Source organism: Canis lupus, chromosome 16 (genome assembly GCF_011100685.1).
Source record: "Canis lupus familiaris isolate Mischka breed German Shepherd chromosome 16, alternate assembly UU_Cfam_GSD_1.0, whole genome shotgun sequence".
In the NCBI taxonomy this organism is placed as follows: domain Eukaryota; kingdom Metazoa; phylum Chordata; class Mammalia; order Carnivora; family Canidae; genus Canis; species Canis lupus.
In genome coordinates, this window is record NC_049237.1 from 23,754,734 (window position 1) to 23,777,623 (window position 22,890).

The following is a 22,890-nucleotide window of genomic DNA, read 5'->3' on the forward strand; positions in this document are numbered from 1 at the left end:
AGGAACAAGGAATGAGAATCAACCCTCACCACGCTTCTCATCTAGAACGTGAGGTATTATAGAATATCTTCACAATTCTGAGGGAAAATGATTTTGATTTCAAAATTCCACGCAGAGCCAATCTATTCTAGGAGGGCCAATTTATCCAATTTCAGAAATGCAAGGATTCAGAAAGATAACCCGACTCAAAACTTTCCTAAAGAATTACTTGGAGATGTATTCTTCTTAGATAATGAAATGAATCAGGGAAAGGAAAACAGGAGAAAAAAAAAAAAAGTGGCGAACCAAGAAATGAGTAAAACAATTACTTGTTTATAATGCGGTTGTAGACAAAATGTATTTATTGACAATAAATTATTTAGAAGAAAGAAATACATAACAAAAAATAATAATCTGGAACTAAAAGTCTGTATGATTTAGACAAAATATAAAAAGTGATAAAAGAAGAGGGGAAGTGAAGGTGCTTAAGGAATTGTTTCATTCCGAGAGCGGTGGCTATGGGCATTAAATCCCAATGCCGGGCAGCCCCGATGGCTCAGCGGTTTAGCGCCGCCTACAGCCTGGGGTGTGATCCTGGAGACCCTGGATGGAGTCCCACGTCGTGCTCCCAGCATGCAGCCTGCTTCTCCTTCCTCCTGTGTCTCTGCCTCTCTCTCTCTTTCTCTATGTCTATCATAAATAAGTAAATAAATAAATCTTTAAAAAAAGAACTTAAAAAAAAAAGAAGTTTGGAGATGTCTAGGGGCCTCAGGCAGTTAAGTGTCCAACTCTTGATTCCGCAGGTCATGATCTCAGAACCGTGAGAAGGAGCCTCATGTGGAGAGATTCTTTTTCTCCCTCTTGGGGCTCCTGGGTGGCTCAGCTGTTTGAGTGTCTGACTTTGGCTCAGGTCATGATCCCAGGGTTCTGGGATTGAGTCCCACATTGGGCTCCCTGCTCAACACAGAGTCTGCTTTTCCACCTTCCTCTGCCTCTCCCCCCTACTCATGCTCTCTTTGTCTCTCTCTCAAATAAATAAATAAATTGTTTAAAAGAAAAAAAGATGCTGTCTCTCCCTCTCCCTCTGTCCCTCCCCTCACCAAAAAAAGAAGTTTGAATATGTTCATTAATAAATTAATAGAAATGGATGCATAACTTTCAATTCAGTAGAGAAGAAGGAACAGCATATGAATTTAGTCAGAGCTGAAAAGAGGCAAAAAAAAAAAAAGAGAGAGAACAAGAAAACATTAACAGAAAACACAAAACAAAATGGCATGAATACGACTAACCCTGTCGGTGGTAACAATACATATGAAAAGGTTAAACCCTGTCTCAGCTGTAAACTGTTTATGGGAAACGTGCCTCCAAACAAAATAATCCAGAAGGGATCTAAATCTGGGGGATTTAAATCTGGGGAAGAAGAATAAATGCTTCAAGCTAAAATCCAGGATTTGGCAGCAGTAATTTTAGAGAACCTACTCTCCCTGATGCATCTTCAAGAGGGGGTTGGCAGAGCGGGGATGAAGTGCTCCCGGAGGGGCAGGGGAGACACGTCAAAATGGAATGGAGGGCATTTTGGAAATGATTTTTTTTTTTATTTAACACCAAAAATAAAGGCAACATAAGCAGACATAAGCAAGCAAGACCGCATCAAACTACTCCACAACAAAGAAAACCATCAGCCAAATGAAAAGATACTCTATAAAATGGGAGAAAAGATTCAGAAACCATGTTTCTGATAAGAGGTTAGTATACACTGTACAAGGAACTCATACAACTGAATAGTAAAAAACCAAATAACCCAATTTAAAAATGGTTAAAGGATCTGAATAGACATGCTTCCAAAGAAGACACACTGATGGCCAACAGGTATGTGAAAAGGTGCTCACCATCAGGGAAGTGCAAATCCAAAGCACAGTAGATGTCTCCTCATGGCTGTTAGCATGGTTGTCATAAGGAACACAAGACATACCAAATGCTGGCGAGGATGTAGAGAGAAGGAAACACTTTTGCACTGTTGGTGGGAATGTAAACTGGTATGGCCACTTTAAAAAAAAATTATGGAGGTTTCTCAGGAAATGGAAAATAGAACTGCCAAGAGATCCATGCGCTTCTGGGTGTGTCTGAAGGAAATGAAACCATTTTCTCAAGGAAATATCTGTATTCCCATGTTCACTGCAGCATTATCCACAATAGCCAAGGTATGAAAACAACTTAAATGTTTATTTATCAATGAATGATCGAGAAAATGTGATCACACACACGGGAACAGAATTCAGCCTTAAAAGAGACACAAATCCTGTCTTTTGCAACAACACAAATGAACTTGGAGAGCATTATGCTAAGAAGTGAAAAAATCAGACAGAAAGACAAACACTGCATGGTTTCACTTATATGTGGACACAAAGAAAAAGTCAAACTCATAGAAACAGAGAGTAGAAAAGTGGTTGCCAGGGGCTGATGAGGAGGGAAAATAAGGAGAGGTTGGTAAAGGGTATCAACTATCAGTTATAAAACGAGTAAGATCTGAGGATCTGATGTAAATTATAGTGACTCGTTGATCATACCACATTGTATAATTAAAATTTGCTGAGAGTAGAACTTAAGTCTTCTTACCAAAAAAAAAAAAAAAAAAAAAGGAAAAGAAAAGAAAAAGAAAGAAAGAAAGAAAGAAAGAAAGAAAGAAAGAAAGAAAGAAAGAGAATGGCAAGCCTTGAGAGTACTGTTGAAATGGATTAGATTGAATGTGGGTACTTCCAAACCATTATCAGAGAATGTTCAGGACTTGTATTTTCTAGGAGAAGATCATGGGTATTAATGACCACACTGCCAGTAATAGATGACATGGTTTCTATCGTCAGTAATTTTGATATGGCCCTTTAAGCAAGTTACAACTCACAGTAGGTTCTAGTTTCACCATCAGAAAAGCTTTATAATGTTATGAATAATCCATGAAGACCACCTGAGGTCACCACATTCAAGAGAGAATTTGTCTTTAACAAATACTATGTTTGTGGGGGAAAAGGAAGGAGTTTAGTTACCCAGCATCTTGGAGTCTTCGTGAAAACAAGCAGGCTGGGCCAGATCTGTGGAACCGGTTTAATTCCCCAAATGGCTGTTGAGATTTGTTCACGCACACTGCTACAGCAGCACAACACACAGCAGCAGTTTGCAAACTTAGGCAAAACCAGCAAGGACACCAGTAGGTGCAGGAGACCCAGGTCTGAGCATGCAAATAGTTTGACTCGAAGACTGTCTTAAATTCTTCGTGGGCATCCTTGGTGAGGCTTCAGTCCAGTTTCCTGGGGGCCTTAGTCCAGTAGCCAGCAACAGTCCTGGTGCGTCCTGGCTGTGATGTCAAGCCTGGAATGTATGACTTCCTGAATGTCCGGGGAAGGCAAGGCGGGGGCCTGAAGATGTTCTGCTTTACTTAAACCCCAGACTTGCTCCAGCGGCAATCATGGATTTACTGTGGGCAAACCCACACTTACAAATGTCAGTTTCCCCGAGGATGACACAGGCCCTTCCAGAAAGCTCGTGCAGGTGGATACGTATGTACATGCTAGCTGGATGTCAGCTCTAAGATCTAATTTCGTCTTTCTGGTATTTCAGACGGCCCCGGATTGCTAGTGAGAACTATGTAGCCACAGCTTCAAAGCAGGAGTAAAAATCAGAACAGAGCCTGTAACTGACACTATCAGAAAGAGCCACAGAAAAATGCGGTCCAGAACCTGGGCTACGAATTTCCAGTCTTGGACCACCTGCAAAAGAGAAAAGGACTCCTTCCATTCAAGATGCGGAGCAACTGTTCGGAATTCATTTCAAGGGATTGGAACAGAGTAACTAACATTCAGCTTTACACACAGCAGTTTTCAAAACACACCTGCCACATCCCCAGCAGGGTAGGCTTGGTTCCTCCCCGTGACCTTCACTGGCCAGCCTGTGAACTCTTTGGCAACACCGAAGGCGTAACAGAAACAACGGAATCATTTATGCCTTGGTAAACAAGACTGATCAAAATGGGAAAAGCCTGATTTTTACACAGACAAAAAGCCAGAATCTCTTACTATGATCTTCCAGATATTACATATGAGATGAATTGCAAACTTAAAAGTTAAGTTTTCCTGGCCAGAAAGGAAAAAGCCTTTTCTTCCCCTCCACGTGTGGGGATGGCTGCTCGTTTCTGGACACCTGGGAACTGCTGGTGGGGACAGGTGGTCAGGGGAGGACAGCACCCTGAAGGGGAGGTGGGCGGGATCCCTTTGGATGGGGGCGGGGGAGTTGGGGGGTTGGGGGGGCAATAAGCCTGTAGGAACGAGGTCAGGGTTATGTCCAGAGGTCTGAAGGACATGGGCCCGTTCTCTTTCGAAGGAAAAGAAATGTCCCATTTCTTTTATATGGGGATTGTGTAAAGAGGGCACAGCCCAGGAGTTCTAGAAGGGGACATGGGTGCGGAGGTAGAACCTGCATGCATCTGGCACACACTGGGATTTAAGAAAACTTTGGGAAAAAACGGAAAGAATACACATTGAATGTTTAAAGTGTCATAACATTAAGTGGTGGTATTATGAGTGATTTTAATGTTCTTGTTTCTACTTTAAACAAAAAGATTTTATTTATTCATGAGAGAGGCAGAGACACAGGCAGAGGGAGAAGTGGGCTCCCTGGGGGAGCCTGATGAGGGACTCAATCCCAGGACCTGGGATCACACCCTGAGCCAAAGGCAGATGCCTTTGAGTCACCCTGGCATCTCATTTGTTTCCACTTTATGTATTTTCCAAATTCCTTACCCTGAGAAGGTGTCACTTTTATAATTTTTAAAAAGCTATTTAAATCTTTGAATCAGAATTTTTACAGGATGTAAACAAACAACAAACAACCCTAAGAATAGCAGAAATGTTTGTTCCATAGCAGCATTTCCCCCCTAATGCTTTAAAAATGTTTTTCAGTGTATTAAAAACACAACAAATAGAGAGAATATTCTAGGTAGTATCTAGACATAATACAGAAGGATATTCCTTTCTTCTTTTTTTTTTTAAGATTTATTTATTTATTTATTTATTTATTTATTTATTTATTTATTCAGAGAGAGCGAAAGAGAGGCAGAGACACAGGCAGAGAGAGAAGCAGGCTCCATGCAGGGAGTCCACGTGGGACTCGATCCAGGGTCTCCAGGATCACACCCCGGGCTGCAGGCGGCGCTAAACCGCTCTGCCACCGGGGCTGCCCAGAGGATATTTCTTTTAAAAAATTCTTTCATTATTTTATTTATGTGACCAAACTCTTGGCACTAATTTTCACTGATTTTAGAGGAGAATAATTGAACCCTGTAACTTGGCCTATAACTTGTTTTAAGCAGTTAATCTGAGTCCACGACTATTTTGAGCCCAAAATATACACTCTCACTGCGTTTTTAAAAAAATCTGTAAGCAAAATAACTATGCTTTCCCCTCACCAAAATATCTGTGGAGCACTGTATTTTTTATATTAATCCCCAAATCTAATTCTGTTCTTTTCTTTCCAAATACTACGGATAGAAATAACCACCATGCCACTAAAAATGAGAGATAAATTACCAGAGACAGGGATAACCAACTTAAAATGTAGAATTAAATTATGTTAAATAGAATCAAGTCTAATCATAAGGAATGGGGCCTAATCCACACATGCTTCACTTCTCTTAATTCTGTTCCTGGGAACTGCTTCCTAAAAATTCACACTAAAATTCTTACTCATGTCAGGGCTTGTTTAACATTTTACATGTGAAAAGCAGGTAGCTAATAACGTCCCATTCAAGCAATGACAGTGTTTTGTTGCCAAAAGATACGGGAATATTGGTTCTTGCAGGGCTCTTTGGGGGCAGGGTTATGATAAGCACCAGTGTACTCACCTGGTTGATGAAATGCTCTTTCTTCACATGCCTCGAAATGTACCTGATGGAATCTGCTGCCTTTTCCAAGAAAGCAACAAGGACTGTTTCTCCATCACTAACCTGCCTTTGTTTCCTTTTTTCTGGAACTTTGCCTTTCACCACCGGTTGACTCTCATCTCTATCTGGAAAGGAGTAGCGGTCTACATGGTCCTTCATACAAAGCACTTTAGGAAGTTTTTGCAGAAACAGTCTCTTCACCCAGGGGGCCATGGGGTGGTAGGTTGAGGAAGATCTGTGGTGAACATTAATCACGAACACAGTGACAATGATGGACAGGGTCACGAAAACCATAATGAACAGCAGGTACTCCCCAATGAGGGGGATGACTTTGGAGGAAGAGGGGATTATTTCCTCAATTACTAAGAGAAAGACTGTCAGGGAAACCAGCACGGAGGTGGAGAGGGACAGCTTTTCGCCCTCATCGGAAGGCAGGTAGAACACGAGCACTGTCAGGAAGGACAGTCCCAGGCAGGGGATGATGAGGAAGAGGGTATAGAACAGGGGCAGGCGGCGCAGGACCAAGGAGTAGGTGATGAACGGGTAGGAGTAGAAGCCGTCTCTCCTGTTGCCCTTCATCCCCTTTGCGTTGAGTATTTCCCACTCTCCGTTATCAAAGAAGTCATTCCTGTCAACATTGTCATTGACCAAAACGAGGTCAACCATGGTGCCATCATAAGTCCAGGACCCGAACTTCATGGAGCAGTTCTGCCGGTCAAATGGGAAAAACGTGACATCCATGGTGCACGAGCTTTTGTAACTGGCGGGAGGGGTCCAAATGACCGAGCCGTTCGACCTCACGATGACTTTGGTCATGAGCGAGCCTTCGAAACGTCCATCAGCACTGTGGTAGAAGCAAGTGGACACAGATGAGTTGGGTCTTGGCCCACCCCTCTATTAGTTGCATTTATTACTTTCCTGCCACAGAGTCAGTATTTCAAGAACAAATGGTTCTGTGCTTACTGAAAGTTGTACATTTCTCTGAATTATTTTGCCAAAATCAGGCTTTTCTGTCACCTGTCCTAATCTGACCAGCATATTTTTCTTCGAGGTTACTTACTTTTCAAAGAGAACTATGTCAGGAAGCCAGAGAGATTCTGATGGGACTTTAATTGAATGAATCCCGCCATATTCATCAGGATTCCAGCGTAATTTGTGGTCTGTCCATTCCTGCATCAAAATGAGTATACTGTAATTTTATTCTGAAAATTCAGTGTTCAAGTTTATGTTAATTTACTTATCCAATGTTTGGTTTTAAATGGGAAATTCATCTGTTTTTAGATCTTATGACCCTACCCTGTGGCTTAGTGCAATTCTCAAGATACAGGTTGAGCCAGCCTGGTCTCTGGTCTTCCCCAGGTCCACACAGCCATCCCACTTGGGATTTCCAAAATTGCCATATTTACCTTTCAATGAAGAGTCTCAATAACAAGGCCACTGATTTGTGATCTATTTTTTCAGCCTATTTCTCTTAAGAAACAAAAGAAAAAGCAATGGTAAATCTAGCTCAGGAGAGCTGGTCCAGTAATATCTTAATCTCATGATGATGGGTACAAACAATTTTGAATATCACTCAAGAGTCTTAAAAAAACATCCACCCAGTATGTTAATATGAAACATCCAGTATCCACTGAGTAGTCTTGATGACATTATAACCTTAATCCAAAGAAAAAAATCTTTTCCAAGAATTTCCTTTTAAGTTCTAATCTAAATTTATTTTGTGGCCACTCAATTACAATTTTAAATTATATTCCTAATATTGTTAGCCTCCAGAGATTTACATATTTTTCCTCATAATAGAATGAAATCATTCAGCATGTTTTATAGGACCTAATGGACCCAGATTAACAAACCTGACCACTAATTGATTGGATTATGAAGGTCAAGAGGATGATGTATGGATGATCCAATTACAGCAGAAGTGGACTTTCTTAAAAAGATCTGGATCCAGAATCTTATGAAATCTGACCTGAAAATTAAGTTCTTCTCTCCCACTGTCCCTCAGGTAGACTGTTAAGTAATGATGTAGGATAATATTAAATGATACTTCAGAAAGCTTGAAGGGTATGCCCAATGAGAGCCTCCCTGTCTTTAAAAAATCAGGACTCAGCAGATGGTAACTTCGCTAGATGGTAAAGTATTGAAACATGCAAGATGCCTGAAAAAGTGTAAGGCTGTTACACCAGATGAGATATTGTCTATCTTAGGCAATATTTGTGAGGCTTGATCCTTGAAAAACAAATTTAAAAGGATGTAGGTTCATTAAAAAGCTACAATCTAAAGGATAAAAGACTGTGTGCCTATTTATGGAAAACTATGCATATGAAGATTAACAGTTTAAGAGCCCAAGCTAATAAAGTATTTACCATGTTTACCTGGTACTCACAGCCTTCTCTTCCTTTTCCCCTTCCTCTACCCATTTTGAAAAGGACATTCATTTTCCTTCCTATGAATCATTTGTCTCCTACGAAGGAGACTTGTACTATCAGTGGCAGGTCTGAATCTCAGAAATGTTGAAGGGAACTCAGAGTAGCACTTTTTGTTTGTTTCACTTTTTAAAAATTGACATACAATAAAATTCACTCTTTTGTATATGGTTCTATATGCAAACAGTTGTATAATCACTAACAACACCAAGATCCAAGAACTCTGTTGCCCAAAAAGTTTTCCCTGGTGCTGCTCCTTTGTAATCAACTCCTCCATTGCCAGCCCCTGGCAATCACTGATCTACTTTCTGATCCTATAATGTTGCCTTTGGTCATATAAATAGAATCATACAGTAGAGAGCCTTTTGATCCTGATTTCTCTTACTTACCATATGGATTTTGGATTCTTCTATATTAGTCATTGGTTCATTTTTATTAGTGAGTAGTATTCCCTTGTATGAATTTACCACAACTTATGTATCCATTCCCCAGGTAGGATATTTGGGTTCATCCAGTTTTTAATGATTACAAATAAAGCCACTATAAATATTTTGTGTAATTTTTTGAGTGAAAAACATTCTTTTCTTCTCTTGGGTAAATACCCAGGAGTGGAATGGCTGGGCCATAAAGTAAGTGTATGTTCAACTTTATATGAAGCTGCCAAACTGTGTACCAGAGTGGCTCTATCATTTTTGTTTTCCCACTAGCAATGTATGAGAGTTCCAGGTCTTTAGCGTCTTCTCCAGTACTTGATATTGTCTCGTTTTTTATTTCGATTATAATAGTTGTGAAATGATATCTCATTAAGGTTTCTAATATGCATTTTTCCTAATGACTAATGATGTTGAGCGTCTCTTCATGTGCTTATGTGCCACCCATATATCTTATTTGGCTGTTAAATCTCTTGCATATTTTTTATTTTTTATTTTTTTTATTTTTTATTTTTTTAATTTTTTATTTATTTGTGATAGTCACAGAGAGAGAGAGAGAATGAGGCAGAGACACAGGCAGAGGGAGAAGCAGGCTCCATGCACCGGGAGCCCGACGTGGGATTCGATCCCGGGTCTCCAGGATCGCGCCCTGGGCCAAAGGCAGGCGCCAAACCGCTGCGCCACCCAGGGATCCCTCTTGCATATTTTTTTTTTAATTTTTTTTTATTTATTTATGATAGGCATGCAGTGAGAGAGAGAGGCAGAGACACAGGCAGAGGGAAGGGAGAAGCAGGCTCCATGCACCGGGAGCCCGACGCGGGATTCGATCCCGGGTCTCCAGGATCGCGCCCTGGGCCAAAGGCAAGCGCCAAACCGCTGCGCCACCCAGGGATCCCTCTTGCATATTTTTTAATCACGGTGTAATACTTTGTTTTATTACTGAGTTTTCAGGCTTCTTTATATATTCTGGATAAAAGCCCTTCATCAAATATTTGATTTGCAAATAGTTTCCCACAGTCTGTGGTTTCTTACTTCTCTAAGCAACGTCTTTCACAAGACGGAAGTTATACACTTTGATGAAGTTTATTTTACCAATTTTATCTTTTATGAAACATACCATTTCTAAGAAATATTTGCCTAACTCAAGGTCACAAAGATCTTCTCCCATTTTTTTATCTAGAAATTTTATAGTATTAGGTTGTACATTTAGATTTAAAATCCATTTTGAGTTAATTTTTTTTATTATGGTGTGAATGTGGGATGAAGTTTTTGGTTTGTTTTTGTTTTTCCACATGGCTATCCAATCATTGCTGCACCTTTTGTTGAAAAGGGTAAACATTCTCCATTGAATTACCTTTACACATTTGTCAAAAATCAACCAACCATATATACTCTGTGGGTCTATTTATGGGTTTTTTGTCCCATTTCATTAATCTGTGTCCCTCCTTTCTTTGGTACTACACTCTCTTAACCTCCATTGCTTTCTAGTAAGTTTTGAAATGGTGTAATGTGAGTCCTCCAACTGTAGTGTCCTTTTCCAAATCGTTTTGGCTATTCTAGTTCCTTTGCTTTTCTTTATAAAATTTTAAAGCAGCTTGTTGCTATCTATAAGAAAAATCCTTCTGAAATCTTAATTCTGATTGCCTTGAATATATAGATTGGCTTGGGTAGAACCACTATCATAATATTGAGATTTCTGACCAAGGAATATCATTTCTCATTCCATGTACTTAAGTCTTTTTTGATGTTTTTAAATCGGTGTTCTGTAGTTTCAGCCTATAAACCTCACACATATTTTGTTAGATTTATACCTCAGCATTTCCGGTTTTTTTAAAGAATTTATTTATTTAGATTTTACTTATTTATTCATGATAGACACACACAGAGAGAGGCAGAGACACAGGCAGAGGGAGAAGCAGGCTCCATGCACCGGGAGCCCGATGTGGGATTCCATCCCGGTTCTCCAGGATCGCGCCCTGGGCCAAAGGCAGGCGCCAAACCGCTGCGCCACCCAGGGATCCCCTGGGGTAGATTTTCTACAGAAACAATTACATCATTTACAAATAGAGAGTTCTAGTTCTTTTTTTTCCAATCTGAATGCCTTTTACTGTTTTGTTTTGTTTTTGCTTTAAGTCACTAGCTAGGACTTTCAGTATGACAGTAAATAAGAATGGGAGGGGAGGGGCACTGGGTGGCTCCGTGGTTGAGCATCTGCTGTTTGGCTCACGGAGTGGACCTGGGGTCTTGGGATTGAGTCCCGCATTGGGCTCCCTGTGGGGAGCCTGCTTCTCCCTCTGCCTTTGTCTCTGCCTCTCTCTGGGTCTCTCATGAATAAATAAATAAAATCTTTTTAAAAAATAGGAGTGGGAGAGTAGATATCTTCTCATTGTTCCTGATCTTGGGTAGAAGATATTCATCATTCAGTATTATGTTAGCTGTTGGTTTTCTTAAGTGCCCTTTATTTGACTAAGGAAGATTCTTCCTATTTCTAGTTTGCTGAGCTTTTTTTAAAAAAAAGATTTATTTATTTGAGAGGGAGAGAGAAAGCACGCATGCTGAGAGAGTGTGAATGGGGGGAGGGGCAGAGGGAGAGAATCCCAAGCAGACTCCTGCTGAGTGTGGAGTCCTATGTGGGGCTGGATCCCACAACACTGAGATCACAATCTGAATCAAAATCAAGAGTCCAATGCTCAACAACTGAGCCATCCAGGTGCCCCACAATATAATTTTCTTAATTAGAATGGATCTTGACCTAAGTTGTATAAAAAGCTTTTCAGCTTCTATAGAGATGATTACATGATTATTCTTTAGTCTCTTAATAAGATGAATTGTATTGATTGATTTTCTGTTGTTTTTTGTTTTTAAGTAGACTGCACACCCAACATGGGGTTCAAACTCAAAACCCTGAGTCTAAGAGTCATATGCTTTACTGACTGAGCCAGCCAGGTTCCCCTATACTGATGAAGTGCTTTATATTTATTAGTGCTAATTCCTTCAATAAGCTACAAAATTACCTACTATTAGTGCTATATTAGATGAGGCCCCTGTGGCCCGGAGCATTCAAGTGCCTTGTACTAGGCCACACAGTTGGTCAGTAAAGAAAGCAGGATTCAAGGCTGCTGCATATGACTGGGCATGCCGTGCATCACAACCCTAGGAGGTGCCTTTCACATTGACTAGGACGTGAAGGGTGCCCCCCACCAAGGTGTGCCACTGAGTGATGGCAATGGTACTCAAGCCATGGTACATTAAAAGGCATATCCTGCACTCTTTTCCCTTTTCCCATGCTACTGGACAGTGGAAAAATTTGTGGCTTACAATTCTTCATAACATCAGTTATTTGATCCAACTTTCTGTGGCTCTGCTTTCAAGGATATTTCTGGGGCTGATAGCTATAAAGCTTATGGACTCTGTACTCAGGCTAAAACAGTTGCTTATTCCACTTTTTCCTCTGTTAAAAAAGAAAAGAAAGATAATAAAAACAGAAAATCTGTTTTGCCTTAATGGTAAATATCTGTCAGGGATCCCTGGGTGGCGCAGCGGTTTGGCGCCTGCCTTTGGCCCAGGGCGCGATCCTGGAGACCCAGGATCGAATCCCACGTCAGGCTCCCGGTGCATGGAGCCTGCTTCTCCCTCTGCCTATGCCTCTGCCTCTCTCTCTCTCTCTCTCTGTGACTATCATAAATAAATAAAAATTAAAAAAAAAAAAGGTGGAGGAATTTTACAAATAAGCATGTTACACAATGTCCAAGTTCAGCAACAAATAAGGGGAGAGAAAATTATAGTATGAAGATGAACCATTAATAATAGGAAACTTCAGCTGACTTCCACTTGGGCAAGGCTCAGTTTGAGAAGGAAGCAGTTGTTAAGAGCTCTTTATAGAAAGAGGAGAAAACAAATTCAGAAATAAAGTGGACATGTGCCACCTGCTGCCTCAGATTCACCTGCCCTTCTTCCAGTATGAGCACCCTAGTTTCCTCTTGGGCAACTACCTCATTGCACTGTCACTCACTAGCTGTGGGTGCATCTGACTCTTCCTTCTGTCCCACAAATGGGGCTGCACCTCACACTGGCCCACCATGATCTTCAGGGTTGTCAGGTAACCAAATGGGGAACAGTGAGATAGCATGAATCTTCTGGAGCACTGGAAAAGAGGCTTGCCATCCTCTTTCCTGCTGGACTTAAACACAGGAAGGAAGTACTTTGAGGCAGAAGCTGATACAGCCACCTTGCTGAGGTGAGGCTGAGATGAGAATGGGGTCACCCAGAGGACGAGGGGCCTAGAGACAGGCAGAAGGAGCACCATTCCTGGGAATATTGCTTGAGCCCCTGGGTCAAGCTGCAGGTGACTCTGGCCTTGTCCCTGGACTTTCCAGATTATGAAAGCCAGTACTTTCTATTTTTACTGAAGCCAGTTTGGGTTGGGTTCTCTGTCATGTGCAACCAAAAAGTTCTCAGCTCATCCTGGGAGCATCTGAGTAGATCCTGAGCAGGTGGCGGGTCTCTGGTGCACAGGCAGCAAGCGGCGGGGCAGACACACAGGTGGGCAGGTGGGCTGCCAGCGCGCTCTCACGGCCAGCGCTGTCTTGAGGGGACAGCACTGCTGAGCTCAGCCCCGGGCCCACTCTTGCCCTTCCCTGTTAAGAGCATACAGATGGCTGCGGACAAAACTGTCTGCTCCTCGGATCCAGGCTCCTCTCTGGGGCAGGCACAGCTGTCTCCCCTGCGCCCGGTTCCCCCAGCGGAGCAGGTGCACCTACAGCTCTGGGGCCTCTGCTGTCTGGCGCAGCCCAGCAAACAAATACCTGGTTTTAGGAACTGTTCAAAGGGAACGGGCGGAGGGGGGAGCCCGAGGGTATGGAACTTTTGGGCCAGAAGGGCTTGCCCTGCTTGCCGGACCTCCTGACAGAGTGCCAGTGGCTTACGGGGTCACAGTCTGGGCGGAACGAATGCGCGCGGCACAAGAAGGCAAGGCTGGTGGCCACGCGGAACCCAGCGCCGCCCCTACTCCTGGCCTGGGCCTCGGCCTCTGGGCTCGGGCTCATTGCTCCGAGGGGGGTGCGGCTTGGGTGTAATGGGAAGGAACGCGGGGTGGACAGGGAGGGCAGTTCTGAGGAGACAACCTGCAAAAGCCGAGACCTGAGGGTAGGAGGAGCCGCGAGGGAGAAGGAACCCGGAGAGGGAAGGCGCCGGGGCAGAGAATGGGGGAACTACGGATGAGGGGTGCGAAGAATCCTTGAGGAGGACGTAAAGAGATCTAGAGTGATTTAGGTCTTGTTCCTGCCCAGGAAAGAGAAGGGGGCGAGGTGGGACTTCTGGGATTTCGGAGTACCCAGAAGAGCAAGAGCACTGAACTGGAGTCAGAAGCTGTGAGTTCCCCACCCTGTGGTCCTTTGCTGCTTGTATGCCTCTGTGGGGTGTTCTTCTGTACCCAGACCTGGGGAATCAGAAATGTTCTCCTTGACAAGTCCGTCTAGAGGGGTTCCCTGAATTTCTATCAACATATGCGTCCACTGCGATGCTGACAGAGTCCTAAGCCCCAGGATGACCGCACGTGCTAAGCCAGCAATGTCAGGGTGAGGATTCAGAGCCTCCATCCTCTCTCTTGCTAAGGACCTCTGGAACTTTCTGGTTACTTCCTGTTTTCTCCGAAACCCTGAGGTCATCCAGAGACTAATCTCCTGTCTCTCCCTTCTTAAAGTAAGAGATTAGAAATAATATACTATGTTCATATAGCATGCTCCAGTCAAGATACTCAAAGCTCTTTACAAACATCAGCTCTACCCTGAGGCAGTTCCAAGGTGGAAAGCTGTGTCGTTGCAGGAAACAGGCGAGCACGGGATATGTCAGGACCAAATCTCAAAGTAATTCTGTGACTAAGAAAAAAAAAAAAGGAAAAATAGTTTCCTTGATTCTGAGAAGTGCAATTTCAAATCCGTATCGTATATATTCCCTTAAAATTGTCCTTTCTTAGACAGTTTGAAATATCACTCATAAGTGTCTAGCTGTTATCCAGAACTGAATTTCATTTAAACCTAAATCAAAGACTTTTTTACTATAAAAAAATTCCCCTAGTTATTCTTAGTTTAATACTAAAACCAAAAGATAGCAAAGAACAAGTAGTGCCTTGAATTGTAGCCTCTGGGGCATCCTGGGGATCTTCACTTACCTTAAAGTCAAGTGTGAAATTCTTTTTTTTTTTTTTTTTTCCAAGTGTGAAATTCTTAAAGCAAGTTAAGGTTGATTCATTTCAATCTTAAAGAAAACAACATGACATACTTTATGTCTCATATTCCTACTATATCCATGAGCTGCCAGAGCCAAAAAATGGGATTTGTCATTAAGGATGAAAAAGCCTCCAAATGTGGCAGCCGGAAATGACATTTATTGAGTCCCAAGTATGTGCCAGATACTGTACATCACATTCACACACATGATTGCATTTCACCTCTTAACAACATTGTGGGGTAGGCATTGCCTCTATTTCATGGAAGAAGAGATGGAGGGTCAGAGAGGCAAAATGACTTGCCGAAGCTTATATATCATGATTTCTGACTCCTGACTCCTAACTCCTGCTCAATTCCTACTCAGGGTCCACCAAACTGACCTCCTTTGCTAAGTCAGAGTGAGTCTAGGAGAAGAAAGGAAAATAAGATGCTGAGTTAAGGGTCGGAAGTAAATTCCTAGACTTGTAGGTGCCGTTGCAGGTGGTGGAAGATTACTAGACTTTGGGAAGCTGTCCCAGCCCTTTACAGCAAGGCTGTCCCTTCCATGGCAAGTTTGTTTCTCATTTTCCCTCCCAGACCAGCTCCAGGAATCTAGCCTGTGAGGCCTGCATATTGAAGTGGAACTTTGTGTTGGTCTAAAACAGGAATCAGCTGTTGGAGAAACAAGGCTACTTTGAGATGTTGGCTTTGGCAGACATTCAGGCAGTTTTATTTTCCTCAGGAAAATGAAGGGGGTAGGACAGCAAACTGCTGTCAGCTACAGTGAAGCGAGATCACTCAGAATCTTGCTGTCTTATGGTATTCACACCCCACAGTGCCTAGCCCAGGGTCTTACACAGTGTCTGGTGCATAGTAGGTGCTCAGTAAATGCTTGTCGAGTGAGTAATTTTAATGTCTGTTGTCTTAGCGATTACTCATATGATAGACTCTAGGCCAAGGGTTCAACCCTTTATTATTAAAGAAAGGGTGGTTTCATTTCCCATTTGCCTTTACGGTGCTTGCGAAGCAGTTTTCCTAACCTTGAATATGATGGAGCAGAATCTGAGTGGTAAGGCATTAAGTACTTTCTCATGTAGTTTTAGTGAGTCGGTGTTAATAATCTATTTATGATTTATAGGGTTTTGATTACTCCTTGAAATAGGAAGGAGGAAGACAAATAAGTTTCCAAAATAAAATCAATAAAACAAAAATAGCTCCACATAGAGGACTTTCTCAGGATGTCACTACATTCGTGCTTGATAAAGGTCTTTGGTTAAGAGGATGGAGGAAAAAAAAAAAAAAAAAGAGGATGGAGGAAGAACATCTAAATATACCAGAGGAGAACTGTGGAAATAGGGGATAAGATGGGAGAATTGCATTAAAAAAACAAGCATCTTGTTTGTGGAAGCTACCATGGAACATGTTTTTGTTCCAAGCACGTGGAGTTTTATTCTCTCTGTGATATGAATCAGGGAGCATTTTTCAGCGTCTAGATGAGAAGTGAGAAAAGAATGGGGTTTTACTGTTTCTGTCTTTATTTTGACTGAGGTAAACAGGGGTGGCTGGGGAGAGTTTCCCATAGGTTTGCTCTGGCATGAGAGCTTTGGGAAGTTATACGATTGAGAATAGTATGCAGGGGGTCACAACTTCTCCACCTTTTTGGCTTGCAGAACTTCTACTGATCCCAGAAGACCTACCTTAACTACCTTAAATATCTCCTCCCTTGCAAGCTCTCCCTGATTTTCTCCCTGTTTCATTGTTATTTTTGTAATGACATAGTACTTGTGTAGATTTTCCTTATGGTGTTTATCATATCACAGTCATTGTTTTTTACACAACTACACTTTGTCCTCCCCTTGAAGGCAGGGCTGTATTTTCCTCTTCATATACCCGGATCTAGCCCAGTGGCTGACACTTAGTAGGCTGTAAGTAAACCTTGTGGAACGAATCCTTACTTCATTCTCTCCTAAATGCTTTTCTACACCATCCGATGTTGAGCTAGCAAAACCTTAGAAGACAAGGACCAGGAACTAGTCTATATGGAGACAGCACTGAGCAGAGCACAGGACATCTTGGAGCTGCTCCCTTGTCCAAGGCAAGGGAAGGATTTCTTCATGTGAGCCAGACCTCCAGTGCCTAACCTGGGACAAGTCAGTTCAATTCTCTAATGCTCAGTTTTCTCATCTGCAAAGTGGGAATCCTAATAGAACCTACCTCATAAGGTGGCTGCGAGAATGAACCTGGTTCATTCCTAGGACACACCCAGTCAGAGCATTTAGTACATGCTCAATAACTGTTAGGTATTATTATTAGCTACTCTGAAACTGAGATCTGTATAAAATGCCAATGGTTGTTAATATCAGTTTTGTCTTGTTTTCATCATCCCTTTTCTTTATCTTTTATTACCTTTTTTTTTTATCCTTCACTTTTCTTTTACCTTTTTAGTTTTAAAAAGCAAAGGGTAGGGCGCCTGGGTGGCTTAGTTGGTTAAGCATCTGCCTTCGACTCGGGTCGTGATCCCAGAGTTCTGGGATCGGGCCCTGCACTGGGCTCTCTGCTCCATGGGGAGTCTGCTCCTCCCTCTGCCTTGTTCTCTCTCTATCTCTCATGAAAAAAAAAAAAAAAAACTAGGGGTGCCTGGCCAGCTTAGTCCATGGAACATGACTCTTGATCTCAGGGTTATAGATTCGATTCCCATGTTGGGTATAAAGATTACTTAAGAATAAAATCTTAAAAACAAATAAAAAGATACATATATATCATATGATGGAGCTCAAATGCCTCCTATTCCATGCAGCCTTCCCAGCTTGCCACCATGCTATAGAATTCATCTTTCTTTTTTTGTGCCATAACATAGAATATATTAACTAATATTTATTGTGATATTTGTACTCCAAATCCAATCTGTGTGCACAGAATAGCTTTGATAATATTCTCTGTTGTTCTATAAAATGTATAGAGGGTTTTCTTACTTTGGCTCTTCCAGTGATTTAGAAGCAGGGCTTTGATGGTTAAGGCAGAGGCTGGGTATGGCAGAGAAGGCCCTAACTGGGGAATCCAGATTCCAGCCAGATGAATTCCTGGACTCCTCTGTTTCTGTAAACAGGGATAGTGTGATACCTGCTTTGTTAATTCTGAATGTTGAGAAATGTAAATGAGAGAAGAAAGATGACAATCCTTTAAAAATTTAATGCAAAGAAAGTCTATTATTCTTTGGCTAAAATGAGAAAGACAAGAAATAACAAGTGCTGGAAAGGATGTGGAAAAAGGGAAACGTCGCTCACTATAGCTAGAAATATAAACTGGTATAGCTACTGTGAAAAATAGTATGGAGGTTCCTCGAAAGATTAAAAATAGAATTACCATATGATCAAGCAATTTGGGGTATTTACCCAAAGAAAATGAAAATACTAATTTAAAAAGATGCATGCACCCCTACGCATTATTTATAATAGCCAAGATATGGGACATATCAACCCAAATGTCAGTTGATAAGTGAATGGATAAAGAAGATGTGGTATATATATTATATACCACACATATATATATAATTTATATATGTATATATATTATATATATATGTGTGGTATATATTATATTATATATAATGTTACTTAGCCATTAATAAAGAATGCAATCTTGTCATTTGTGACAACCTGGATAGACCCAGGGTGAAATAATCAGACAGAGAAAGACAAATACCATATGATTTCACTTATATGTGGAATCTAAAAATACAAAACAAATGAACAAACAAACAAAAAGGCAGAAACAGATCCAGATGTAGAAAACAAAGTGATGGTTGCCTCAGGGGAGGAGGTGGAGGAATGGGCACAATGGGTGAAGGGGGGTAGGAGATACAGACTTCCAGTTATAGGATGAATAAGTCATGGGGATGAAAAGTACAGCATAGGGAATGTAGTCAATGGTATTGTAATAACGCATATGGTGACAGATGGTAGTGACACTTGTGTTGAATACAGCATGAAATATGGACTTGATAGGTCACTATGTTGTATGCCTGAAAACCAATGTAACATTGTGTGTCAACTATACTTTAATGAAAAAAAAATTATTCTCATTACTTCTAAAATATGGGAACCTAAGTCGTCAGGCTGGCTTTCCAAGCATCAGCTTACCCCATTCCTATGGATTTCTCTTGCTCTGTTTTGGGTATTGGAGATTTCTGGTTTTGACTCTGTCTTGACCTGGAGGCATCCACCAGGCCACTGTGATTCTGGTGGCCCAGCTTTGCTGGAAGTCATTTCCAAAGTTGCAGTTAAGGTTTGTGAGGAGTTGTGGCTTCTTGTTCACTTCTACTGAAATGACCTCGTGTTTTCAAAATCTCAAGAAAAGTGAAAAGTACCAATAATAAAGGCCTGCTCTAGTTGCCATATCCTAAGGGGGGGAAAGTTGCTCTCTGGAGCTTTCCCCATTTCTCCAGGTAGTCAGGGAGCAGTGCTCAGACCTTGGCATCAGAGTCCATTCCAGGCATGCTTCTGAGCTTCCAGGACCTGCTTGCTCTCCAACTCCCGCAAAAGAACAGGAAATAATAGACCCCAACCATTCCCAAATATCTCCCCAAGGAACCCAATATGTTCTTTATATCATTGTTTTTCAAATAGGTGTCTTTTTAAATAGAAAAGAGTGGCAATAATTAGGTTAGCAGATATAATGCTTGGATTGACAGTTACCTGTTTGAGCCACACATTTGTTGTCATCAGCTGATTCTTTTCATCCTAACAAAATGAGAATTAGAAAGATATAAATTCAAATTAAGTGAAGGTGTCTTTTAGATTCTTTTTTTTTTTTTTTTTTTTTGGTCCGAAAGACCTTTCTGAGTCTTACATTTGAGGAGTTCAAAGCATAAAGGATTCTCAACTTCAACACAGTTAAATGCCATGGGATCCTAAAATATTATGCATAGTTTGCTCAAAATAAAAAATAATAATCAAAGCAAGTAGCAGTCCATTGTGGTGATATTTACCTAAAATTGTCTAAATCCAGAAGGCAAAGTAAGATCGCAAAGCAGAATGAATATTAGCTAAATCAGAGGTCACTTTTGCATGATTTGCTAGAAGGAATCCTTGGGCATTGAGTCAGCTGGGGTGGGTGAGGGTGCAAGTGGTGGGGCGGGGCCGGGGTTGGGACAATCTGGGAGGATTATTCTGGAACTTTGGGGACCACAGCAGGATGACTTTTAGAACCGGCTTGTTAAAGTTCACTGATTTCCCCGGGAACTGGACCAGGGCAGAAGTGGGAGCTCGGCAGCAGTCAGTAGAGCGTGTTAAGATATGGGTGGTGCCCGCGGGATGCGGGATGCGTGGGGCCCTGAGGGGATTCGGGAGGAGATGGGGACACCAGGCCCTCCGTCAGGCTCCGGCATCACCTGCCCTCTCTCCCTGCAGGCACCCCGCCTGCCCCCACCGGTCTGGGCGACACTGCGGAGCCCCGGGCCCGGCTGTCCCTGGTCTCCTCTCCCGGGGCTCAGCCTGGCGCCGCCCGCCCCCCCCCCCCGCCCCCGGGGGCGATGCCTGTCCCTGCAACCTGCAGCCTGAGCCTCACGCCGCCCCGCGCCAGGAGTGTCGCCGCCACGACGCTGCTCATTCCGTCCCCAGGTCACTTCACTGGCCTCTCGGGGCAGATTTTTTCTCACAGCAAGCTATTTTTAAAATTGAAATGGCAGACACGGGGAAAGCAAGCGGAAACGGCGTCCCCGAGCCACACACGGTGAGGAACGCGTGCTCTTTCCAGCGGCGCCAAGGAGGACTCACCACATCTACGAGCTGAGAGATTTTCAATCCGAAATACACTTTTATGGTGTCATTGGAATTTAGCACAGGGCGAACCCATTTCTGATAACCTTGGAATAAGTGTCTGAGGAGGGCATCTTCACTTTCGGCCATTGAACGGAATCCCGCAGAGCCTGGAAGAATCCAGAGGGAAACCCCGGTTAATGCGCGAGGCGAGGCCGGCGGGGCGGCTGGTGGAGCTTCCTCCGTCCTGAGCCTTCATCCCGGCCGCGCAGCCTCTCAGCAAAGGCAGCTCTGAGCGAGTTCTCGAATCCGTGCTCTTCTGCTGCTGCTGCTTCTTCTTCTAATGGATATCGTACTTATTTATTTTTAATTTAAATTCAATTCTCCATGCCCACCACACACGGTGGGTGGAAAGCAGACTCTGCTTCCCCCAGAGCTTGGCTCTCTCATCCATCGGCTTCTCCCATCATGAGGTCAGCACCTTGACCCCCAAAGAATCACCTGCAGCGCCCCCCCCACCCTCCACCTCACGTCTCAGCTGAGATGCCCCCTCCTTACAGACACGGCCCCGTCCACCACGCCCCCACTGAGCTCCGTCAGGTCCCCACCACAATGTGTTGTGTATTTGTCACTGTCTGTCCTTCCCTCGAGCTCCATGATGGCAGGCACAGGATCCAATTTACTCGATGATGTGTATCCAGCGCCTAGAACAGTGCCTACCCACAGCACATACCCGTTTTATATCTACTTAATGAATGAACCGATGAAAGGAATATGTTGGGACATTTTCCATGTGTTTGCCACATAGCCATAGAACACCTACCACATCCCCTGCGCTGTTTGTTCCCTTGCAAAGACCTTCCCTGGTCAACAACCAGGTTCTAACACTCTTCTCCACTCCTGTATATCTGAGAGCCTAAGAACACCCTAATTTCAAGCTTTGATCCTCAGGCTGAAGAAATGGTCTAGGAATGCAGCCTAGAGATGAGTTTTATTTCTTTTCAGTGTCATACTATCAAATTTAAAGCAAGGAAGCTGGGGTGCCTGGGTACCTCAATGGTTGAACATCTGCCCTTGGCTCAGGGTGTGATTCCGGCATCCTGGGATCGAGTCCCACATCAGGCTCCCCACAGTGAGTCTGCTTCTCCCTCTGCCTATGTCTCTGCTTCTTTCTCTGTGTCTTTTGTGGATAAATAAATGTGGGCTTAAAAAAAAAAGAAAACAGGGACACTTTGTTATTGTTGTTTTGAATATGGCCTCTCTCGTGGTCACTGGAAGTTTGTCCCTCCAGTTATAAAATAAGTAAATTGAAACCTACTCTTAATGCTCCTAGGGGTGATCAGAGGTGTAAGATGGGCTGCATACCTCTTTCTCTCACTCTCAAGAAAGCATATTAAAATGCAAATGAGTGACTAAAATGCAAATGAGTGACGAGAGAGCTGTAACTTATGTTTATACTTAGTTATTTAAAAAGCTAGCTGTTCTCAAACTTGGATACTTAGCTGTTCTCAGCAAGCAAAGGCACACTCCGGAGCAGGTCAGCTGGGTGGTTGCCAGGGCAGCACTCTGTAAACACCCTAGAACCTTACTGGAAGGGTTGGGGAGGGTGGGAGTTGACATTTCCCGAAACCTTTCGAGGGACAGAGTGTTCATTCGCTCAGGCTACACTTCACGAATTTCCTACCCCACATCCAGGCTCATCTTCCTTCAAAATACATCGCATCTCTGATTATTTCCCACCATCTCCATGGGCAACCGCCCGTGTCACAGACTCCATCCTCGCCCTCGGATTCGTGTGCAGCTTCCTCATCACTTCCACCCTGGCTCCGTTTACAGTTCATTTTCTGCTCAGCTGTCAAGCCAGCTCTTACAAGCAGAAGAGGATTATGTTAGTTCCTTGCTCAAAGTCTTGCAGTGGCTTCCTATCAAACCTAGAAGGGACATCTCATGTTCTCATGGTTTCCCAGGCTGTGTACAGCCCTACCTTCTCCCACTCTGTCCTCAGCCCTCCTCCCCAGTGCCTCAAGCCCGTCCGCTCTTTCCAGAACATGCCTGTATGTTTCTGTTTGGAGCAGGCCCTGGCCCTGTAGAGACCCCATAACCCCATACTCATTCCTTCATTTTGTCCCATCTTTGCTCACATGTCATCTCCTTGAAGAGGTC

At 42.9% G+C, this 22,890-nt stretch overlaps 1 protein-coding gene across 3 annotated transcripts; it reads right to left on the reverse strand.

Annotated features, from left to right (window-relative positions):
* Positions 1 to 618: 618 nt before the first annotated feature.
* Positions 619 to 21,838, reverse strand: CHRNB3 (cholinergic receptor nicotinic beta 3 subunit). 3 transcript variants are annotated; one of them, XM_038559926.1, is made up of 6 exons: positions 21,780 to 21,838; positions 20,746 to 20,897; positions 19,666 to 19,710; positions 6,969 to 7,078; positions 5,870 to 6,752; positions 619 to 669 (listed from the first exon to the last, which is right to left on the reverse strand). In XM_038559926.1, exons 2-6 carry the CDS (start codon positions 20,875 to 20,877, stop codon positions 664 to 666), a joined length of 1,176 nt encoding a protein of 391 aa, XP_038415854.1. In that variant the 5' UTR covers positions 20,878 to 20,897; positions 21,780 to 21,838; the 3' UTR covers positions 619 to 663. The 3 variants fall into 3 exon arrangements, with proteins under 3 accessions (XP_038415854.1, XP_038415853.1, XP_038415852.1); XM_038559925.1 differs by lacking the exon at positions 619 to 669 and adding an exon at positions 2,814 to 3,740; XM_038559924.1 differs by lacking the exon at positions 619 to 669 and having other exon boundaries at positions 5,494 to 6,752.
* Between the last annotated feature and the right edge of the window lie 1,052 nt (positions 21,839 to 22,890).

Excerpts from the sequence above, each read along its gene's own strand:
- CHRNB3 (XM_038559924.1), bottom strand. The coding sequence starts at position 20,877 with ATGGCCGAAAGTGAAGATGCCCTCCTCAGACACTTATTCCAAGGTTAT. Across the intron at positions 19,711-20,745 it reads TCTCTCAGCTCGTAGATGTG|GATGAAAAGAATCAGCTGAT; the intron begins GTGAGTCCTCCT and ends TCATTTTGTTAG. Across the intron at positions 7,079-19,665 it reads CAAATGTGTGGCTCAAACAG|GAATGGACAGACCACAAATT; the intron begins GTAACTGTCAAT and ends ATTTTGATGCAG.